General features: G+C 37.6%; 1 protein-coding gene across 1 annotated transcript in view; it reads left to right on the plus strand.

The window, feature by feature from the left end:
- The window catches only part of SYNE1 (spectrin repeat containing nuclear envelope protein 1), a 280,833-nt gene that overhangs the window by 186,484 nt on the left and 73,104 nt on the right, over positions 1-21,245 (plus strand). The window contains exons 92-102 of the mRNA XM_058801698.1: positions 4,286-4,453; positions 5,187-5,348; positions 6,480-6,674; positions 10,090-10,263; positions 12,060-12,251; positions 16,233-16,367; positions 16,974-17,080; positions 18,172-18,322; positions 19,136-19,267; positions 19,429-19,584; positions 20,386-20,595. Of these exons, the coding sequence (XP_058657681.1) occupies positions 4,286-4,453; positions 5,187-5,348; positions 6,480-6,674; positions 10,090-10,263; positions 12,060-12,251; positions 16,233-16,367; positions 16,974-17,080; positions 18,172-18,322; positions 19,136-19,267; positions 19,429-19,584; positions 20,386-20,595 (1,782 nt within the window). The remainder of the gene's footprint in view (positions 1-4,285; positions 4,454-5,186; positions 5,349-6,479; positions 6,675-10,089; positions 10,264-12,059; positions 12,252-16,232; positions 16,368-16,973; positions 17,081-18,171; positions 18,323-19,135; positions 19,268-19,428; positions 19,585-20,385; positions 20,596-21,245) is intronic.

Consider the following 21,245-nt stretch of genomic DNA (forward strand, 5'->3'; position numbering starts at 1 on the left):
AACATAATTTTTATTTTCTCAGTAGTACTCAATGGAATCTTGCATCCTGAGAAAAAAAGCCTTTTTGTACTCCCCATAATGAAACATTGCATTATGTCCATATCCATCTATCTTACTGTACGATTGCCATTTTGGCACTGAAATCACAGCCTGATATCTTCTACTTAATATCATTTCAGTGATTAACTTTCATGTGGGTTTTTTTCATGTATTTTTCATTTCCATGGCAGTCTATTTTAAGCACCAGTGAGGCAGATCAGTGAAATAACAGATATTAGATTTTAAATCAAAACTCTTGCACTTCTTGTAGGAGCAAGTGTACGTCAGTATTGATTAAAATGTAAACATTAAGCCAACACATTGAGCATCACACACATAAAGTCACACATAAAATGTTATGCTTTAGAAGTTTAGAAGTGAGCCTTAGAAGCCATCACCACCTCACTGAATTCATTATGTGCTGAATTTTGTGGCTGATTGGTTGGTTTTGCATTTGTAACTGCTTCCAAAATTGACCACTGCAGATTTGAAGGTTAGAATATATTGTTTTGCGCTGCTGAGTAGAATTAGGCAAGTTTGAGCAAGATGCTCATTGATTCCTTCTGCTAATTTCAGAAATGCACATGGTGCTATAGAATCACAGAATCACAGAATCACAGAAGTTCAAGACTGGAAGAGACCTATAAGATCATCAAGTCCAGCTAAATACAATACATAAGAAAAAATATTAATGTAAGATAGTAAGAGTGGTTAAAAAATCATCAGTGGCATACTAAAAAGTGTTGTATAATGCATAAGAAGGATTTTTCTCATTTTCTATCATTTTAGATAATCAGAAAGTTCCCTGTGAAGTTTACTTACAGTAGAAAGGCATTTATATATTTCAACATAGAAGTCTTATGACACCATTAATTAATGAAGGAGTTAAAGGACCAAAAGCAGCTTGCTTCCTAATCAGCAAAGCTTATCTCGGTTCTTTACTTTTCTCTGAAAATGAAAAACAAGTCAAACAGCTCCAGTCACTCAGACAATAAGGAAAACACAGTGAACATGCTGTTGCACCATGAACTGACACCAAAATACAAGTTTTAGAATAAGTGATTTACTAGGGCAAAATTGAAAAATATTATATCTTTCATTTAGCAGAAGATTTTTGAGAAAGGTACAGTTGATGCTGTTATAATAATCTTAAAAACTTAGAGCTGAAGTTTTCTTCAGTGTGGTTAATGTTGAAATGAACTGCATGTATTAAACAACCAGCGGAAGAATGTTCCAAAATGCAGTGGTTTACTTACAAAATTCTTAGGTTCACACTCACATGAGATCAAGACTAAAGAAGCTGTGAAACTGCCAGTGCTGGTCATTATGAATGCCCAGGGAGACCTCAGGAGAGAAGGGTGGTTAAAGAACAATATCCTAGATATTAGTGAACAGGGAGCTCAAATGTAAGTTATTAACATTTTGTATTTTTAAAGCAAATCAGCAAAATAAATTTAGAAATATTTTGTTTTAAAAAGTACTCAAAGTTAAGAAGTAATTTCTCTTAGGCAAATCATCTGCAAACTACCAGAAAAAAATGTGAGCATGAACTCCAGAAAGTGAAGAATAACATGAGTTTAGTCTTCGAAAAAAAAATGTAAAACTCTTCTGAAGAGGCAATTGGGGAAGGAAAGGTTATGTTTTAAGACTGCTTTTTAATTCATCCTGAATAACTCTCTATAGTGTTTCATCAGTTTCCTAGCATCTCTTAATGGTGAAACATAGCTAGTCTGAATTCAGACATCTACACACTTTATTTACATTTCTAACAAGTAATGAAAATATAAAACAAGTGTCAACTGCTTATTAGTAAAAATGATGCAGATATTGAAATAGATTCAAACAAGACCAGAAATACCAGAAAAAAGAAAGCGACAATTCTAGCACTAATATAAGTTAAAAATGGTTTTTTTCTGAAACTCCTCCAAAAACAGCAGGGTGGGGGGAACTATAAAGGCGTTAATGTTGGAAACACTGAGGAATTTCATAATATATTAAATATTATGTTAACAGTCTTGAAATACAGATAATTTTGATGTTTAGCAAAATCAGACCCTTCATCTGTGCTGCAGTACTGAATGAGAATCCTTTGAGGCTAAATCTCCTTGCACTTACCCAAAGATGTAATTGATTAAAATTTTAAAACACTTTTTAAAACTTGGTTTCCTGATACATAGTGCAGATCAGTTGAACTGGAAAAGCTGAAGTGTTGGCACGATGCCCTGTAGGCAACAGCTGATCCTGTGATTTTAGTCTTATCCACTGGGTCACTGTTAAATGCTTTTTTATCTCCTTGTACACAGCCTACTTAAGGATTCTTTCTTTCTTTCTCCCTTACGAATACTCATCTAGGTTGCACCAGCCCTTGTTACATATCTTACAAAATCTAAACACACCCTTTTGCCACTGCATCTAACAACAAAACCTGACTACTGTTCATTGGCTACTTTTCATAAGAACAGCCATGGAATATTAGGGCCTTTGTAGGGACCCTTTATAGAATCTTTTACTTGCATGAACATCTGGATTCCTGCTGTCCTGGTGTGAAAGCTCTGCCAAAGACAAGATGCCATGTTGTATACTCCAGAAAGCAGTTGGAAAGATGGGGAAAGGGATTGCTTTTCCCTCTCTGTGTAAACAAGTCCTTTATTCTGAAAACCATATTAAGAGGTTACAGAAGCATTGGTCTTGAAAGGCGACTGGCAAAGGGCTGGAGAGTAGCTGCAGACAAGGCAAAATGAGAAGTTGCCTCCACTGGTGCAATTTTTCACCATTACTTGGAAAAATCACTTGTGGTCAGAGTGAAAAATTCTGAAATTGCAGTCCTGTGTGCCGTGCTAAGCTGTTACCTATTCCATGCTGGCTCCTGGACATTATAACAATTTCATCATTTAATTTTTTAAGTTTCCCATTTATTGTTTTTGAAAAGTACCTAATCATACATTTTGGTCAGTTTTATGGGAGTGATCTGGTTTCTGTGCTCTTCCAGAGCTTGCCTGGTTTTCTTCACATATGGTATTAGATAACGCATTTGCATTCTGTTCCAAATTAGGATCCTTCTTACACTTAGAGCTCCAGTACCCCAGAATTAGTCTTGTTTAGTACCTAACTTTTATACATCTATACAGAATCACAGAATGGTTGGGGTTGAAGGGACCTCCAGAGATCATCTGGCCCAATACCCTTTGTCAAACAGGACCATGTACAACAGATTGTCCAGGACTATATTTGGGTTGATTTTGAGTGTCTAAGGATGGAGACCCTGGAACTTCCCTGGGCAGCCTGTCCCAGTGTTCAGTCACCCTAACAGTAAAAAAGCATTTCCTGGTATTCAGAGAGAGAATCTCCTGTGCTTCAGTTTGTGCCCACTGCCTTGGTTCCTGTCAGTAAGCGCCACTGAATCTGCTTTGCACCCTCCCTTGAGGCAGCATTTTTCACCTCCCAAATAATGTAGTGCTAACTGTCATACATGATTTCAGTTTTAAATAATCCTTGTCATCAAGTCTGCTTTCCTGACCTAAGTATAGGTACTGTACTTGTTTCCTTAATTCTGCATTTTCTGTAGATGTTTTCAGTTGTCATCTGCAACAGTTGAAGAAATCTCCATACACTAAGTATAGAATTTCTGGTGAGAAATAATTCCGCTCTGAATTTTCATTGGTGGTTTGACATTTTCACATTTCCTTAGCAATTTGGTCCCTTTTCTGAATATCTTTTATAAGTTAGTTGAGGCTCCCTGTTTGTTTGAAAGCTTACAATAAGCTGATGCTTCATACTCTTTCTTGCTTCATTTACCAGTCCTTCAGTATATTCCTTATAGGTTCTTTTGCTGCTCTCTCTGTGATAGTGCTCACTAGGTTGGTATTTGCCACCTACAGTGCCATAACCCGCTGTCTTTTGTGATGGGGTTTCCCCCATGTGTAGTTGTAATGGTGCTGGAACAACACTCCCATTTATAGCACTTCCCTTCCCAGCCTTTCTGTGATTGTCCACAGTTGCCTTCTGCACCTCCTAGCTAATAGGAACATGAAAAAAATGCATCCAAAATCCTCACCATAGTGAAGGTCCAAAACATGCTCAGTCTGCTACTATTAAATATTGATTTACGTTGTTATTAAAGAAGTTTCCTGGTGGTTTTGGCTTTGTGGGCTTTATTTTAATGGACATATGCAGTGGGGCAGTATTGGGGGGATAGCATGCAGTATCTTTCTTTTTGAAAGTGCAATAATGTACTTCGTGCTTGTAGGACATTGCTTATTACCAAGCCTTATCTGCTGAACAGTTGCAGACAGAAGCTGCTAAAATTCATCCCAGCACCTCAGCCACCCAGGAGTTTTATGAACCAGGCTTAGAATCATCTGCTAGTGCCAAATTGGATGATTTGCAGCGTTCTTGGGAAACACTGAAAAATGTGGTAAGTTTGCATTTGGAGACTTCAGAATAGTTGGCTAGGTTGTAAGGAATAGAATTCAAATAGCTGGCTCATATATTCTTCCCTACAGTTTTTGGTTTTCAAATGGTAACTTTAATTGTTAGTTGCGATATATTATTTTTGTTCTTTGTTTGAAAGCCTGTGCAAGATGGACCTCCATTAATAAAAATAAGAGTTATTAAAGCTGCTTGTTGGCTTCAGAAATACTGACTACTGACAGACTGTATTTCATAATCTAGTAGGGATATCCAGTCATTTTGGATGAGTAGCTAAAGAAGGCCCAGAATCCAGTTTTTCAAAATGCTGAATCAACACATTTCTGTAAAGTTTTGCAGCATAATTGTTCAGTGATGTATAAAAATGGTCAGAGTCTTGATCACATGCTAAAAATATTAATTCCTTTCAGCATAGTAGCTATTACAGTGTATTAGGAACTATGGATCTAGCAAATAGTGCACATCCATGTTGGAGTGCATGAAATCTTAAATAATGCATGAGAATGTGCATAGATTTTCCGTGCTTTATTAATGTCTATTTCTTTTAAGCACCAGAACCTAGAATTTTACTGATGAAATTTTAAGTAAATAAATATTTTTAATATGGATGTTTTGCTTTGTAATTTATACTCTTGAAAAATTTTTACTTTAGTGTTTTAAGCCTAGGGACCTATGAAGCAGACTAAGTAGCAGAATTTATACCTCCCATTCTTCTTTAGATCAGTGAAAAGCAGCGCACACTCTATGAAGCTCTTGAGCGTCAACAGAAGTATCAGGACACACTCCAGTCTATATCCACAAAAATGGAGACCACTGAAATGAAACTAAATGAGAGTTTGGAACCAGCCAAAAGCCCAGAGAGCCAGATGGCTGAACATCAGGTAAAATCTTACATGTGAGGAAGAGGGAGAGTGCACATTGCCTGCATATCTTTTGTTCTGTTTTTTAGACAGTAACCTTGTTCATGCCTGGATATCTCAAACATATGCATTTGTTTCTTCAACCTTTTGTTAATTGTATGTCTTGCCTTTCTGAGCTTCCTGCTGTTCTAAAGGTGATGTGATGGGGATTCTTTTAATAAGGAGCCTTTTTGAAAGAAATAGAATAGATCATAAGAGTTTGTCCATTTGAAATTTTCAGCAAAAGCTTTTGTCCAAGACTGTGTCCAATGACAGCTATCCATACTGTTCTTCAGCATCATTGCTGAAGAATATTTATAATGTTGCCAAATTTACTAAAATCATAACCAATACTGATGCATTGTATATTGATCAAAATACATTTTTCACCTCTTTAAACAAAACATATCAAAAACTCCCTCAAGGGAAGTCTCAAGAAATAATGATCTGAATAATAAGAGAATACTTTATTAAGTAAGGCATCTGATATAGGTCTGAGTTGTAATCACCTAAGCCTTCTATCTGATAGCTTGAATCTATCTGATCTGTCTGGATTCAGAGATTTGTTCCGTGGTGCAAAATAAGTTCCTACATATCCTATGAACCAGGTTTCAAGATACCTGTAAAAGGATGGTACCATGGAATAAATCTCTAAATATTTACATCTATTGCTGGATGTTCTTTATCCATTTAGAAAGTTTTAGGCTAAAAGCTGAAACATGCCTTTATTTTTCTCTCACAAACACACACTCACTTACTTGTTCATTATCTTCACTGAGAATACTAGAATGCCCTACAGATAATTTATTGGAAGAATGGATTTCCAGTTTCTAAAATAACGCCTTGTGATATGCTCGAAATTCAAGATATGTAATTAAATGCATATTTAAGTAACCAGTTACCTGATCCTAACTCAAGCATCTAAAAGCAGGACTCGGTTCTTATGGAATACTGTCTCTGTCATGCTGGTAGTGATGGTCTGCTCTACTCCTGTGTTCCTGGTGCTCCTCGAGATAGTTGTCTTCAATTTTATGTTTAGTCTGTGTCTCCTGAAATACTTCCTTCTTGCTGGTAAGTGAAACAAATGCATTTTCTGCTCTCATTTCTTAATAGGCTTTGATGGATGAGATTTTAATGTTGCAAGAAGAAATCAGTGAGCTTCAGACATCATTGGCCCAGGAGCTTGTTTCAGAACCACTGGATGTGGAAGGTGCTGATCAAACGGCATTGCAGTCCACCCTCACGGTCCTGGCAGAGCGAATGGCCACGATTCGAATGAAGGCATCAGGAAAACGACAGCTATTAGAGGTACAAGAAAAAACATCACCAATATCTTTAGTCACCATAAAAAAAAGGCAATTTTCAGTTCTGCTTATTTCTCACAATTCCTTTCAGTAATAAATAACCATTCTTTTTTTAGTGAGCCCCTCATTGCTAAGTGATAAGCAGCCAGAAAGAACTTGGAACATACAAATATTATATATGTTCTAAGTTTTTTCTGGCTTTATATAGCCATATGGAGATATATATACACATTCACACACACACACACACACACACACATATATATATATATATAGAGGGGTTTTTTTTGTGTGTGTGCATAAATGAAGTGCAGATATTAAAAATCACATTGTCTATAATACACTTTTAAGGAATCACCTCTCCAAGTTGCTAGACAAGAGAAGAGGAAAGCTTAAACAACAAACAGCTCCTCTTCCAAATCTTTGCATTGTTGTCTACACTCATCTTCCCAGTGATTTCCATGCAAACTTCTTTTCATGGAAGATACACCTTTTTATTTCTTTGCCTACCAACTTTACTAAAAATTCTTTAATACTAAGGGGATTTTTACAAGCCCTTTACAAACAGGAGTGTTGCTGCATATGTTATACAGGTGAGAACATGCAATCATGCTAGAGCTGGTTACAGTTTGGTTACTTTGGACACTGCAGGGCAGCTTTATTTCTGTACTGTTAAGAACTGCAGCAGTGAATTCACAAACACAGCAACTACTGCCTTTATATTTTCCATCATCAATTGATTCAGAGAAGCAGAGTGAGAATTGGCTGTGTGGATCTACAGTATGGTGCTTAGTGACCAGCTGAGTTTAAACCAAGACACTGGATTACAGGAGAGTCTCAGGGTGCTTCATCTGCTTTAGTTCTGACCAGTCACCTAGGACAGTGAAGAGGTCATTAGAAAATATCTTTTTTAGTTTTAAAATAACAAAGTTGTGCCAGAAGAAAAGTAGCTTTTAATTAAAAATGAAAGGTTGGAAGTAGAATAGGGGATCTAGCTGTTTATAGCTTGCACCCTGTACAAGATCTAACAAACATGTTGGTAGCACTTAGGAAATGCTGGCAGTTTCAAGATAAAGCATGAGTAGTATATTACTCTTAACTGTGGTTAGGATACTTTGACACTATACCACAAGTATTCCCTAATAATCCTGGCTAGGAAATATATATGATATGTGGACAACATTCAGTAATTTACCCTGTGTACTTTATAGCTCTGATTTCATAGATAAAATCTTCCAGAACATCCCGGGGAAGTAAATGTAGAAATGAAGGTAAAAGAGGTGAGGAAAATATTTTGCTGGTGATGGTGTGGACTGGTAATATTCTTCTTTCTGTGGACCTAATTCAAGTAACTAGCATTTGAGAACTGTTCAGTCTGGATTATTTAAGACATCTAACAACTATCATTTTTCTGTGAACTGTTCTAAAAGCAATTTTTAATGTTTTTAATTGAAATTGAGCATGCAGAAAAGCTGTGCAAACACTTCTCTGTGTGACGAAGTTGCCCACCCTGAATATTTGAGTCTGAATTTCCTTACAAAGTGTTGTAGGTTGACCCTGCTAGCAGTCATACATCCACCTTCACTCCTCTCTCCTGAGATGGGTTAAAAATAGAAGGCAGACAAAAAGACTCATGGATCAAGATAATGACAGCTTATACAGGGTAAGGAAAAGCTGTGCGTGCAAGCAGGGAATGAGGAACTTATTCACTACTACCCAATCAGCAGGCAGATGTTTAGCTACTTTCCTGGAAAGCTCAGCACGTGTTTCTTGGGAAGATGAGCACCATAACCACAATGCCTCTCCTTCTCATTCCCTGGGCTTTTATTGATGAGCATGATCTCATCTGGTGTGGAGTGTCCCTTTGGTCAGTTCAGATTTGCTGTCCTGGCTATCTCGTCTCCCTGCCTTCTGCCCACCCCCAGCCTATTGGCCTTTGTGAGGGGCAAATAGAAAGCCTTTATGCTGTGCTCAGCAGTAGCCATAACATTGCTGTGTTATCAACACAGATTTAACCACAGCTGCAAGGCACTGTACAGGCTGCAATGAAGTTAACTCCATCCCAGCCAGATCGAATACAATCTTTTCACCTTGTTCCATAATATTTGCACCATGCTTAGGTTTTACATTATCTGATACAGCTAAGTATCCTCTGACCATCCTATTTGTTTTCTTATCCACGCAATCCCCTCTATTCTCTCCAGAACTCAGTGTCTCTCTTGTATTGGGGAGCACAGAACTAGACACAGTACTCCAGGTGTAGACTCACCAGTGTTAAGTAGAGGGGCAGGATCATCTCCCTCATCCTGGTGAGAACACTCCTAAAGCAGCTCCAGACACCACTGGCTTTCTTTTGCACATTGCTGGGTCGTGTTCAATCTGGAGTCCACCAGGACACCCCTTCTTCTCTTCTGCCCAGCTGCTTTCTATCTGCTTAGCCTCCAGCCTGTACTTGGTGCATGGGGTTGCTCCCCTGCAGCTATAGGGCATCACACTTTCCTTTCTTCCTGTCAGCTCATTTTTGTAGCCTTTCAGGGTGTACCTAGATGGCAGAATAGCCCTCTGCCTATCAGCCACTCCTCCCATTTTGTGTCATTAGCAAATCTGTTGAGGCTCATTACTGTCCACTCAGTAGACTTTGTGCCACTGATCACTGTGCCCTGGCCATAGCTGTTCAGCCAGTTTTCAGATTCATATGGGACAATTAAAGGGTGAGCAAGACTTGCTGATCACTCCCTGTCTTTCCAATGGATGGATGAACTGATGGAGGGACCCGGGGCATCTGTGTTGCTGTGATATCAGCAGCCATTGAAGCTTAGTGTCCTTCCACTGCCCATGGTTCAGGGGTCCTCTGAGAGGCCAGAGAAGGTAGACAGCTCTTCAGGCTTGTCTTTACCCATGTGACTGTACCAAGGCCCCACCCATACTTTGTTTGGTCCTTGAAGTACCCCTCTTGTGCCTCCTTTGAGAGACAGTAAAGCTAACAGCCTGCTGCCAAAAAAGGCAAAGTTGCTTTCCTTTCCCTGCAACACATTCCCAGCTCTGTGTATTTCTTTTCTTCATGTGCATCTTTCTCCCTGAGCAAACAGTGCTGTACTAATTGAGCAAACTGAATGAATGTGTGGGGAAACCCACAGGAGAGCAGCAAAAGGAGGCAGAAAAGACCTCACCTTTAGAAAGCTGTAATAGCAGAGCTGTTCTGGAGAAAGTAGAAATAAAGTGGCTGAACTTAAAGAGAATTTCAGTCATCAGAAAAACACACTCATCAATTGAAAGAAATAATGCTTTGTAAAAGATAGGTCTTAATATATCTTAGAAATCCTGCATAGGATTTGTGCAAAATAGAGAGGAACAACTTTTTAGAAGTGGCTTTTATGGTTTATTTCTCCTAAAAAGTAAAATATAATTTGTACCTCTAGGAAAAGCTGAATGAGCAGCTGGAAGAGCAGCGGCAGGAGCAGGCTCTCCAGCGGTACCGTTGTGAAGCTGATGAGCTTGACCACTGGCTCCTCAGTACCCGAGCAACGCTGGACACCACTCTGCTTCCTGCAGAGGAACCTATGGACATGGAAGCACAGCTGGTAGACTGTCAGGTAAAATACTAAGACAATTATTAAGTGTAATGAGCCAGCATGTTTGTGGAGAAGTTTCTGAGCTCTTTAGCATCTTCTGTATGCTCAGTAAGCTTTCACAAAGGTTTGTGAAACAAAATATAGCTTGTTCCTAATTTCTCGTTAGAGATTGCAAACAGCACTTTAGAAAGCCCATGTGAACGTAGCAGTAAGAAAACAAAATGTCCTGACTGCAGAAAGATTTCAAGTTCCACATCTTTCAGATGTAGTTATGTTTAGCTTTAAAGGCATTGTATTTGCTTCAATTACTGTTTTTGCTCCCCTCAACCTGGTATTGTTGAACGGCTCACCTGACAGGTGTGAAAACACCTGCAGTGTACTTTCCTACACGTCCTTTTCCAGCTGAAGAACATACTGGCACTAGCAGTGATGACTAGGATAGTGCTGTGTTTTCTTCAGGAACAATCCTTACATACATGCAAAAATAAAGGATAATCATCAGTATGTGATGGTTTTATGGCTTGAAGATTAATCTACTCAGAGTACCAAAACAACCAAGGACATGTTGCTGCGATAAGAATTTGTGCAAATACTTTTATTAACAAGATTTAGATCATTCATAACATCCAGGTTATCAAATTATTGGAAGTTTTCTATTTTTAAATGATAGTTTAGAATTCTATGATCATTATAATTAAAATTACAAAAGAGACAATAGACAGATGGATAAAAGAACACTTTTCTTTTTAAAGAATGATGACCTTAATTATTTTAGGCTAAATGAGAGTTAAGTTTCTTGCAAGTCTGAAGACTTTTCACTGACAATACTTCATCATTGGAATTTTCAGTCTGCTTAGTCTGAAGAGTCCTTTCATCACCTGTCATTGAGAGCCCTTTGTTGTATGCAGATAAACCCTATGAACTCTAACAAAGCAGTGTTTTTTTAATACAGTCTGTAGGAAACTCAAAAAGGAAAGTTAACTTTGTGGAAGACTTAATACTACTTTTCTTTTGCTGCTTCTCAAAACTTTAATGCAATAAGTTTTATATATTTTTTTTCACTTTAGAAACTCTGGTGATCTTATTTTGCACATACTCCTTCAGGAGAAATATTTCTAAATTCATACTTGACAGTTGCTATGGAAACGAAAGCATTTGATGTCAGGCTAGGTTTTTTGAGCAAGACTTGTTTGAGCATTGAATCTGGGAGATCAAGATATGCACAATGTCTCTAATACATGAATGGTTAATGGAATGTCAGGGAAGTAGCTTTTGAGAATAAACATGCCAGAGATTTGTCACTTTAAGTCTCTCTTTAGACTAAAGAGGATTATACAGAAATCCTTAAGTCCATCATGCACCAATCAGAAAGAGCAAATAGTGACAAGAGGAGCTTATCAACACAGCCAGAGCAACACATAGGAGGTAGGAAGCACTTGACTACGTGTACATGAAAGAAGAGGAAAGAAGTAGCTCTGGCTGCGTGCTTCATTTCTTGTCACCAATGGATGTCAGTCTCACTTCTTAGCCTTTACCTTTAATATGTAAATAAAGAGCATCTCCTCTACAACAAATTATTTGTTTCAAGTAACTTTTTAATTTTCCTATTTTGAAAAGGGTTGCAAACTGAAATGGCAAATACAAACATTTGCAAGCATATTCTAAAGAACTCTGAATGGGACTGGAAGGCAAAGCAATGCTAATCTGACTTTCTCTTAGTTTGGACACGGGTGAGGTAGGCCACAGGTCGTCTTGCCTGAAAACATCACAAGTGCTGGAAAATGTATGAATTCGGGTCTTTGTTTTTGCTGCTGCAGAACATGCTGGTTGAAATAGAACAGAAGGTGGTAGCCTTGTCAGAGCTGTCTGTGCACAATGAGAACTTGCTTATGGAAGGGAAGGCTCACACCAAGGACGAGGCAGAGCAGCTGGCTGTGAAGCTCAGGACACTGAAGGGCAGCCTTCTGGAGCTGCAGAGGGTGCTCCACGACAAACAGATCAACATTCGGGTGAGTGGCTCCTTCCAGCTGTTCTTATGGTGGGCAGGAGTTTGAGGATTTCATAGCAACTTTATGCTATGAAGTTGCTATGGGAAAAAAGAGTTAAAGTGTTGCACTGATTCAGTTTGAGTTATTTGTTTAGTTAGTAAATGGAATTGTAGCTCCAAAATAAATAACTGTCTAGAAGACTTTAGTTGATAATTTTCAAGTTAACACAGCTTTACGGTAAAGCTATCCTAACCTCAGTATCTTCACTGAAAGGACAATAAAATAGATAAGATGGTTAGCTTGGTCTGGATATAGTCTGTTCCTGTTTCCAATCTGTTTAGATTGTGTATGGTCTGGGGCAGGATTACTCTCCCCAACCAAAGAATCATCCTAAATATTTGTTTTTTCATGGTGTGCACAAAACAAACATATAACATAAGGGAACATTTTTAATTATGGCTAATACTTGGTGGCATCATTATACCAAATACAACATTATATAAGCAAAAATTCATTTAACCTTAGTCTTGCCCTAGGTTTCTATTCCTAGCAGCTTTGGTCTGCTCATTGCCACTAATTCATTGTATTTAACAGTTGCTTTTGGTCATTCTTTAGGTCAAACTAGCATGTGGAGAAGCGAATACATACAAGAAACCCAACCATGTAATGTGACTGACTGGTTTTGAATTTGCTTGCCCTGCTGTGACTCCTTCTCCCCCTTTTCTTTTACTTCTTTTCTTGGCTTTGCTGTGCAAATTAAACATGATAAGCTTCAAAGATTTCTGGCTTGTAATGCAGATTAAAGTCTACTGAGACGTTAGCTTGAAAAGTCACTTGATGTTCTAAGAACTATTTTTAGTCCAAAGCAACTGCATAGCTTTAAAACTTCACATGATTTCAGAAAAACAGAGAAATAAAAAAGAAAGGAGACCCCCCCCCCCTCACAGGTATTTCTTCCTATTGCCTCTAAGATGAAGTAACTTTAATATTATTCTTGCTTATTAAACCTCATGACTAGGCAAATGAAAAGTTATCAACACTGTGTGGGCATATAATACTTTGTTCTCATATATTACCTGTGAAGTGAAAAGGCATCACAGAGTTTTTTGCTAAATTTTACAACACTTTAAAATATTTTAAAATACAGTGATGTGATTTAGTTTGCTTCTTAAAATAGATTTTTGGGTGATCTTCTAAAATCTAAAATAACAACAAAATAATTTCCAGATGTGGAATATGAATCATTTAAGATGGTGCATAAATGCAAGACTCAAGTTTCTTCATGAATTTCAAGTCTTTCTTTGACTTCATTTACAGATCATGTAAGAAAATACATACAGGCAGTATAACATCTTCTAATCTTCACTGGGCAATTTTTTTTCAGATGAGAAGTTCTATGATGTCATTTTCTAAACACTGAGGACTGAGGCCAAGAGCATCAGATGCCCTAAATTCTATCCAATGCCAGTATTAACCTTGAGAAACATTACAAGCCAACAGCACTGTTGTTCATGTGCATGTAAAAAACTCAGATTCTTACATGTCTCCAGATGTTCTGATAACCTCATAATGGACCAGCCTCCTTCCTAAGGAAGGAACCTCCCAAGTAGCCCTGGAAGAGTATTATAAAGACTGAGCTATATTTTCCTTAAAGCATATTTCAGCCTGTCTGTTACCCCTGTGCATAAGGCTTTTTAGGAGTCAGTATGAGATTCTCTGACTTTCTTGGAACAATTTCAGTTGCCTTCTGATTTTAGTTAATGAATGTAACTAGTGATACAGAAAAGGTGACTTGGAGACAAGCTTCTTTATTCATAAAATAAAGTAGTGAAACTAATCACAAACATGCTAGAACAGGAGTGTTCCAGACTATACTGTATAAATTTGTATAATTTTGAAATCCTTTGAAAGATCGATTTCATCAGGGATTTTCAGTTTATTTCTGTGCTAGACTGGACAGTAGCTGGGAATGACAGGTTTAAGCTTGTATTTCCCTGGCTGTTTAAAGGAAATGTAATACAGTTCCTTCAGACGGACTTCAAATTAAAATGCAACTGTAAATGCAAACATAAGGGGTTTTTTTCAAGCGTACATTCTGTAATTTGTCAATGATAAAATCAGGTTCACAAATACTTTTGATCTAAAAAGTATGTACAGTAGGATATTTGCAAGACTTCATTGCATCAACAAATACCACAACCCCTTACACACTCCTTGATATTGCAGGAACCACGAGACTATTAATTATATGTCTTAGTGTAATTCCAAAACTGTATCTTCTCAGTCCTCTTCCCTGAGAAAGAGACACAAAATGTAACTGAAATCAACCAGCACACTCAAATGCAAGGAAGAACTAGATACTGTTCTCTAAAGATATTTACAAGTTGAATAACTATGGTCCCTAGTGTATATAAAATTAAGCAGATTTTCCCCCCCACAATATACAGAAACATTGTCTGTTTCCTAATTTGTAATAGAAAAGCTATAATTCCAGATCTTCTTTACTTCTCACATACTATTTTCTTTGCCCAGTCTGACATTCTGTAATAACATTGTTCACACTTCAATTTCAGCTTGTCTAGAAATTTGTTCCTGCAAAGTAAAGTATCAGAGTTTACTTGCAAACTGGAACCTTAGTAAAACAAAATTATTTTATAAAGCAAGGGCTAATAGTTCTTTCCAGCACCAGGTACTTCTTTTTTTTTTGCACCTCTTAACAGTTTATATCCTCTAACACTAATCAGTCCTTTCAACTTCAGTACACTCATCATCCCCCAAAATTAAAATCTGACCCCTAGCCTTCTACTGCTTAGCTAAACTCTGCTGTTTCAGTGGCTGCTGCCAGGGTCACTGGTGGCAGAGGCCCCTCTCAGTGGTTAGCATAGGGAGCACCAGTGAGACACCCACCTTCTGCCATGCTGATCCCTGCCTGATTTGAGGAATGTCACCTGGAAGGCAGAGTGTCTGTGGTTAGGAGAGCTGCTGAACCATTTGGCAGTCTTAATCTATTTAGAATAAAGGCTGAATCATGGGCATAATAGGGATACTACAAAAATGAAATATATAGACAAAATGGGAGAGGTATTAAGCCCCAGCTTTAGATCCTGAAGCTTTCAAAAACCCCAAAAAGGTGCGAGCTCTACAATCATCATATGACTGCAAGTAATATTAAATAAGTCCAGAGAGGTGTGTTTGTCAAAGTAGCCCGACCTACACGTCTGTCTTTAACAGACAAGGCCAAGCATGTTGAAATACCTACATTTGAATACATTGGCTGCTAAAATTACTTAAACTTTCAGCCAACATGGACCTTGGAAGCCAAGAAGTTGATAAAACATTTTTTTGAGCTATTGAGGCATTTGTTCTTTTTTGCATTGCTTACACAGAAAGCCTTTCTAATCACTCATGTTGGAAAAGCATGGTAGAAGTATGAATAGAAGGAACTGTTGCTTTTGCTGTGCTGTTCTAACATTCTGTGGTTTGCTCTCTCTTACTTTCTCTGCTGTTCGTATCACGTCATCTGTTGTTTACCCAGTGTGTTTCTGCCGAACATAGAGTTATGTACTTACTGATAAATAAATATTGACCAGAATGACAACCAGAATTTTCTCCTTTTCAATTAGATTTTAAAAATTGCTTTAATTACATAAAAATCCTGGCAGAAACAAACCACTGAATCCCTGCATTGCCAGATAAAGCTGCACCCTCCTTTGCAGATGAAGGCTGGTTTTTAGAAGCAGAACAGTCTTTAGAAACACATCAGTCCAAGGTCTCGGACCTGTGGTCTCTGATTCTGCTAAGTGCATGTTTATTTTTACATTTTTAGGGATGCTTTTCTTGCTAGTAACCAAAAACCAGTAAAAGTCAGAAATCTAAAGTCATTGCTCACTTCAGAGTTTACATGGGCCAGCAACTTGAGAAGTTTTGTGTAGATGAGCCGAACCTGCCTGCTCTCTAACAATGTAGGAGATTTTTTTGAATCTTAATGTCTCTTTCTTAAAGCAGGGATCTTTACAAGAAAAGGAGGAGAGTGATCTGGACTTCGTTTCCTCACAAAGCCCCAGTGTTCAAGAATGGCTGGCACAAGCAAGAACTACTCGCTCACAGCAGCAGCAGAGTACCCTGCAGCAGCAGAAAGTTGGTGTTCTGCCTTTCTTTGACTCCCATCTTTAGATTGCACTTAATGCTATAGCTGAGCCACTCTTGTTAATATTTTCACTGAAACATTAATTTTTACACTGTTTCATACTCACTGCTTTGGTAATGATGTATCTAAGTTCCCTGTCTTATATCTGCAACAGGCAGGCTAGACTTCCTGGATGACTATGGTCAATTCACATAATCAGTAGAATAAAATTTGTCCATCAGCAGAATAAAATTGAATCAGCCTTTTAGATTACTCTAAGGAGAGATGAAAATACTCAAAATAATAACTTTGTCTTCATACAAGCAAAGATACACATATTACATTATATATTGTGTTGAATGGTTTGAAGATATTCTCACTAAGGCAGGTTCCATAAACTGCATTGTATCAGTTAATTAGTTCAGTAATCCAGTTTATGAACCTAATTTTGATGTGTCCCTGGCTAGGGATTTTGAACTTCTTTTGGTGTTCGAGCAAGCCATTTCAGAAGTAGCTCAGATAACTTTGCGTGACAGTTAAACAAGGTAGACATATCCTTCCAAGGCAAAACCAGTGTGTTTGAGATTTGTTCTGTTTTTTGTAACTTGCTGTGCTAGGAGCTGGAACAGGAGCTAGAAGAGCAGAAGAATCTGCTTCGGTCAGTAGCATGCCGGGGAGGAGAGATCCTAACGCAGCAAAGCTCTACTGAAGGACTGTCCATAAGGTGTGCTTTCATGTGTTGTTCCAAAAAGTAAATTTCTATAGCCATACTTTGTCATCCCTATGCTTACATCCCTCTTCTGCTCGTAGTCCTCTAATTTTTGTTTTATCATTTTTGTACAGCACCTCGGCTGTTGGAGTCCTGGTTGATAATTCAGGGGTCTGATAATACAGTTACACAAACTGTTTTGTGAGAATAGATCACTTCCAGCATTTAGAAGTGCCCTTTATTCTTATTAGCCGGAATCATACTAAAATTAAAGACTAGCAAGACTCACTAGACAAGCAGTGGATCAGTTACTGTAACTTTATGGACCAGCACTGGTGTGTGAATCACATCTACCTCAAACACTGGCATCTGCCATTGTAACCAGATCTTCCCAGATGAGATATTCATTGCTTGATTTTATTTTTCCTGCAATTAGCAAGTTTTTTTTTCCTTTTGAAGCCTTAATTTTAATGCCAGAAAGTACTTAACCAGTCTCCTTCTGTTTGAGGCTTACTTCTTGTGATGATCAAGTGATGGTGTACCATAGAAATAAATAAATTATAAAAAAATAAAAAAAATTTTAAAAAACAAAAAAAAAAAAAAAAAAAAAAAAAAAAAAAAAAAAAAAAACAAAAAACCCCACGAACAAACCACCAAATAGAAAATTCTGACTGTGATTAACTGTTTACTAAAGCTAAACTCATATGCTTGTCCTTCATTAAACTATGTCTACCATTTTGAGAAAGGAAGTGAGGAAGGAGTCAGATAAAATATTTATTTTAATTCATGCTTTGAACTACAACCTTTTTATAGGTTACATTTCAATGTAGTATATATTCAGTCTGGTTTGGGGATTTTTTACTTATTTTGGGTACTTGCAACTTCAAACAGTCTTTTCGAAAGTACATTTTATTTCATCAGATAAGAACTTCTTGCTGTTCAAACCAACCTTTGTCTTATTTTCAGAAAAACAAAACCAAAATTAACAAGTCAGAGCTTTAAAAACTAGCATTTAATTTAAATGTAGAATTTCCTAATGGAAAATTATAACTTTATATGTTTATAACTTTTGCATTTATTAAACCTTTATGCTTCTTCATATTCAGTGAGAAGCCTGATGTACTTTCTGCGGAATTAGTCTTAGAAGGTGAGAAGCCATCATCTGAAGAACAGATGAAGAGGAAATGGGACAGCCTAAACCAGGAATTCAGTACCAAGCAGAGACTACTCCAGAAAGCTTTGGAAAAAGAACAGCTGGTAGCTTTTTAAAATTTCTCTTTCCATTTTCTCTTTGAAAGTAGTTGTTACAACAAGAGGTGCAATATGTAGATCCATTAAGGTGCTGTAGTTAAGGCGTGAAATCTGGAGCAATTTATTTTTGTGACACCTTTAAAAACTGTTACATACTGGCACCAGCACTGCTCATGTTCAAAGTGATTTGAATTGCACTACCATCAAGTTAATGAACTAGAAAGGAAGAAAGAGCTCAGACAAAATGTTTATCTGCTTATCTAACTCAGGATAATTCTGTAGCAAATCATCACTCTAGAATTGATCAGTACTCTGGCAACAGCTTAGAGGAAAACTGTTATTTTCAGTTTGAATTTATTGGTTGCATTCCATTCTTGATCTTAGTGGGTGAGGAATTTCGGGAACAGTATTTCTACTGGAAGAAATGGGGATTAATCAATTAAACTGGGGACAAACCAAAGTCTATATTAACTTACATCTTTCATTTTATTTTTAAGAGACCCAAATTCACTCTTCTTTGTATAACACTCCATGAACCAACTTCCAAAGTTCTAAATACCTTGTATTAATTAAAGAGTAGTTGATAATATTTTTGATAAAAACTAATAATTTTTACTTCCGGCTGCAAGCATTTATCCTGTATTTCTAGTGAACCTCCTGTTGAGTAGTATTTATGCAAAATATTCATGGCATGGAGCATTTGTGGGAGGACCATGAGCATTAGCAGGTGGTAGCCTCAGTCAGCAGGGAGTCTGTACAGCTGAATTTTGTGCCCTACATATGGTAGATGCATCCTAATTAGTGCCTCTCTCTCAGCAGCTTTATAGCAGACCTAACAGACTAATACCTGGAATGCCTTTGTATAAGGAGGAGTCACAGGATGAAGATAAATCCTTAGTGTCACCAGTGCTGGTTGAATTGAATCAGGCCTTTGAAGATGTCTCATCTGAGGTAATTTTCAGTTGTCTTTACACCTGTCCTACAGCAAAGCCACAATAACAGTGAAAACTCCTCCAGCTATGACCTGGAAATCCAGGCCTTTCCCAAATATTAGAAGTTAGGGAAGGCTGTCTTGTACTTCTGTGCTGACTCCTGTGTTTCCTTTTGCCCAGGCTGGACGGCTGGATGAAACCCTGCATCTGGAGCAGAAGCTGTATGAGGGTGCCACTGCCACGTCCGTGTGGCTGGATGGGGTGGAAGAGCAAGTCTTTGTTGCTACAGCTCTGTTGCCAGAAGAAGAAACAGAAACCTACCTCTGCAAGCAAGAGGTGAGGAATCCATAAGTAGGAGTTTGTTTTAATTGCCAATAGTAGTGTTTAGAACAGAAGTGTTAGAATCCTGGATAAGTGACATGTCACTGACGTAATCTCTGTGTAACTGCAGCATTCTGCAGTTGACCATGTAGAGAATGTTGCAGAAAGCATGGACTCTTTCTTCTGTTTAACATCTAAGTATTAGCTAACACCACATTATCAAAATTGAAACTATGTGGAAAAGAGGGAGGGATACTCTAGGATATAGAAACAGCCCAGGTTCAGCAACATTAATTAGGGGTGAGGGAGGTGGAAAAAATTGAGTGGTGGCGGGGGGGGAGAGAGGCAATAGAACAAAGGAACAGTGGTTTTCAACTGAAGAGGATAGATTCAGACAAGATACAAGGATGAAATCTTTCAAAATGAGAGTGTAGAAATGCTGGAGCAGGTTTCCCAGACAGAATGGATGTCCCATCCCTGGAAGCATTCAAATTCAGGCTTGAGATGGCTCTGAGCATCCTGATTTAGTTGAAGATGTCCATATTTACTTTAGGAGAATTGGACTAGATGACTTTTAATCCAACCCTGATGTTTCTGTGGCTTTACATTATTTTGTTCCAGCACTTGTTTTTCCTTGGAGCATGGAATATTTTTACTATCAGAGATTAATGTAACTTCCATCTTTTTCTAGTGTATGTGTATACCAGCAATGTAAAAAAAATTCACTGCATCATTGCAAAATTGACTATGGTTATGGCAATGTTTGCCTGCTTTCCAGAATGTCTGATTGTCACTTCTGTTTTTCCACAAAATTAGACTCTTGCCAAAGAAATCAAAGACATAACAGAAGAAGTGGATAAGAACAAGAATTTGTTTGCTCAGATATTTCCTGACAATAGTGATAAGAGGGTTATTATAGAAGACACTTTGGATTGCCTCTTGAGAAGACTGTCCTTACTGGAGACAGTGGTAAATCAGAGATGCCACCAGATGAAAGGGCGGCTCCAGCAAATCATCACATTCAAGGTATGAGGTGATGAAATTAACCGAGGTCTATGTCAAATGGAGATATAAAGGCTGTGAATTTTTGATGCCAAATGAAAAGAACAAGGTTGTCACAGGTTTTTTATTGAAAAATCAAACTCTTCAAACTTATGCAAAATTTGATACTAATAATTAATCAAAATTTAAACTCTCCACTAGAAGACTTCTTCAACTCATGCAATTACTGTAAAGTGATAATCTTTCCTTGCTATCTCCTCCTGCTAGCATTACATTAAAGGAAGTCTGTGTTGTGCAAGTATTAAAAAAATCTGATAAGTGCAGAAATATGCACGCTCAGAAAATTTTGAACAGAGTTGAGAAAAGCTTTCAGATCTTACTTGGTCTCTACCTTATATTATTGTTATCATTATCATTGTCATTAATATATAGAAGCCCTTCAGTAGGGTTTACTTTTAATCAAAACTCTCATAAATTAAAAAAAAATTCCTTGTGTCTTTAGATTAGGGTCATCTTTTCATAGGTTTTTACTACCAGATTTTCTTTCAAACTCCATAATTTTCCTGTGCAATCTCCCATTTTTCAATGAAAGACTTCTCTTTGCTGATGACATCAACGTTGATTAGAATTCGTTGCATTATTCTTAGAGATTTTCAGTATTTAAAATAATTATT

This window comes from Ammospiza caudacuta, chromosome 3 (assembly GCF_027887145.1).
Source record: "Ammospiza caudacuta isolate bAmmCau1 chromosome 3, bAmmCau1.pri, whole genome shotgun sequence".
Taxonomy (NCBI): Eukaryota; Metazoa; Chordata; class Aves; order Passeriformes; family Passerellidae; genus Ammospiza; species Ammospiza caudacuta.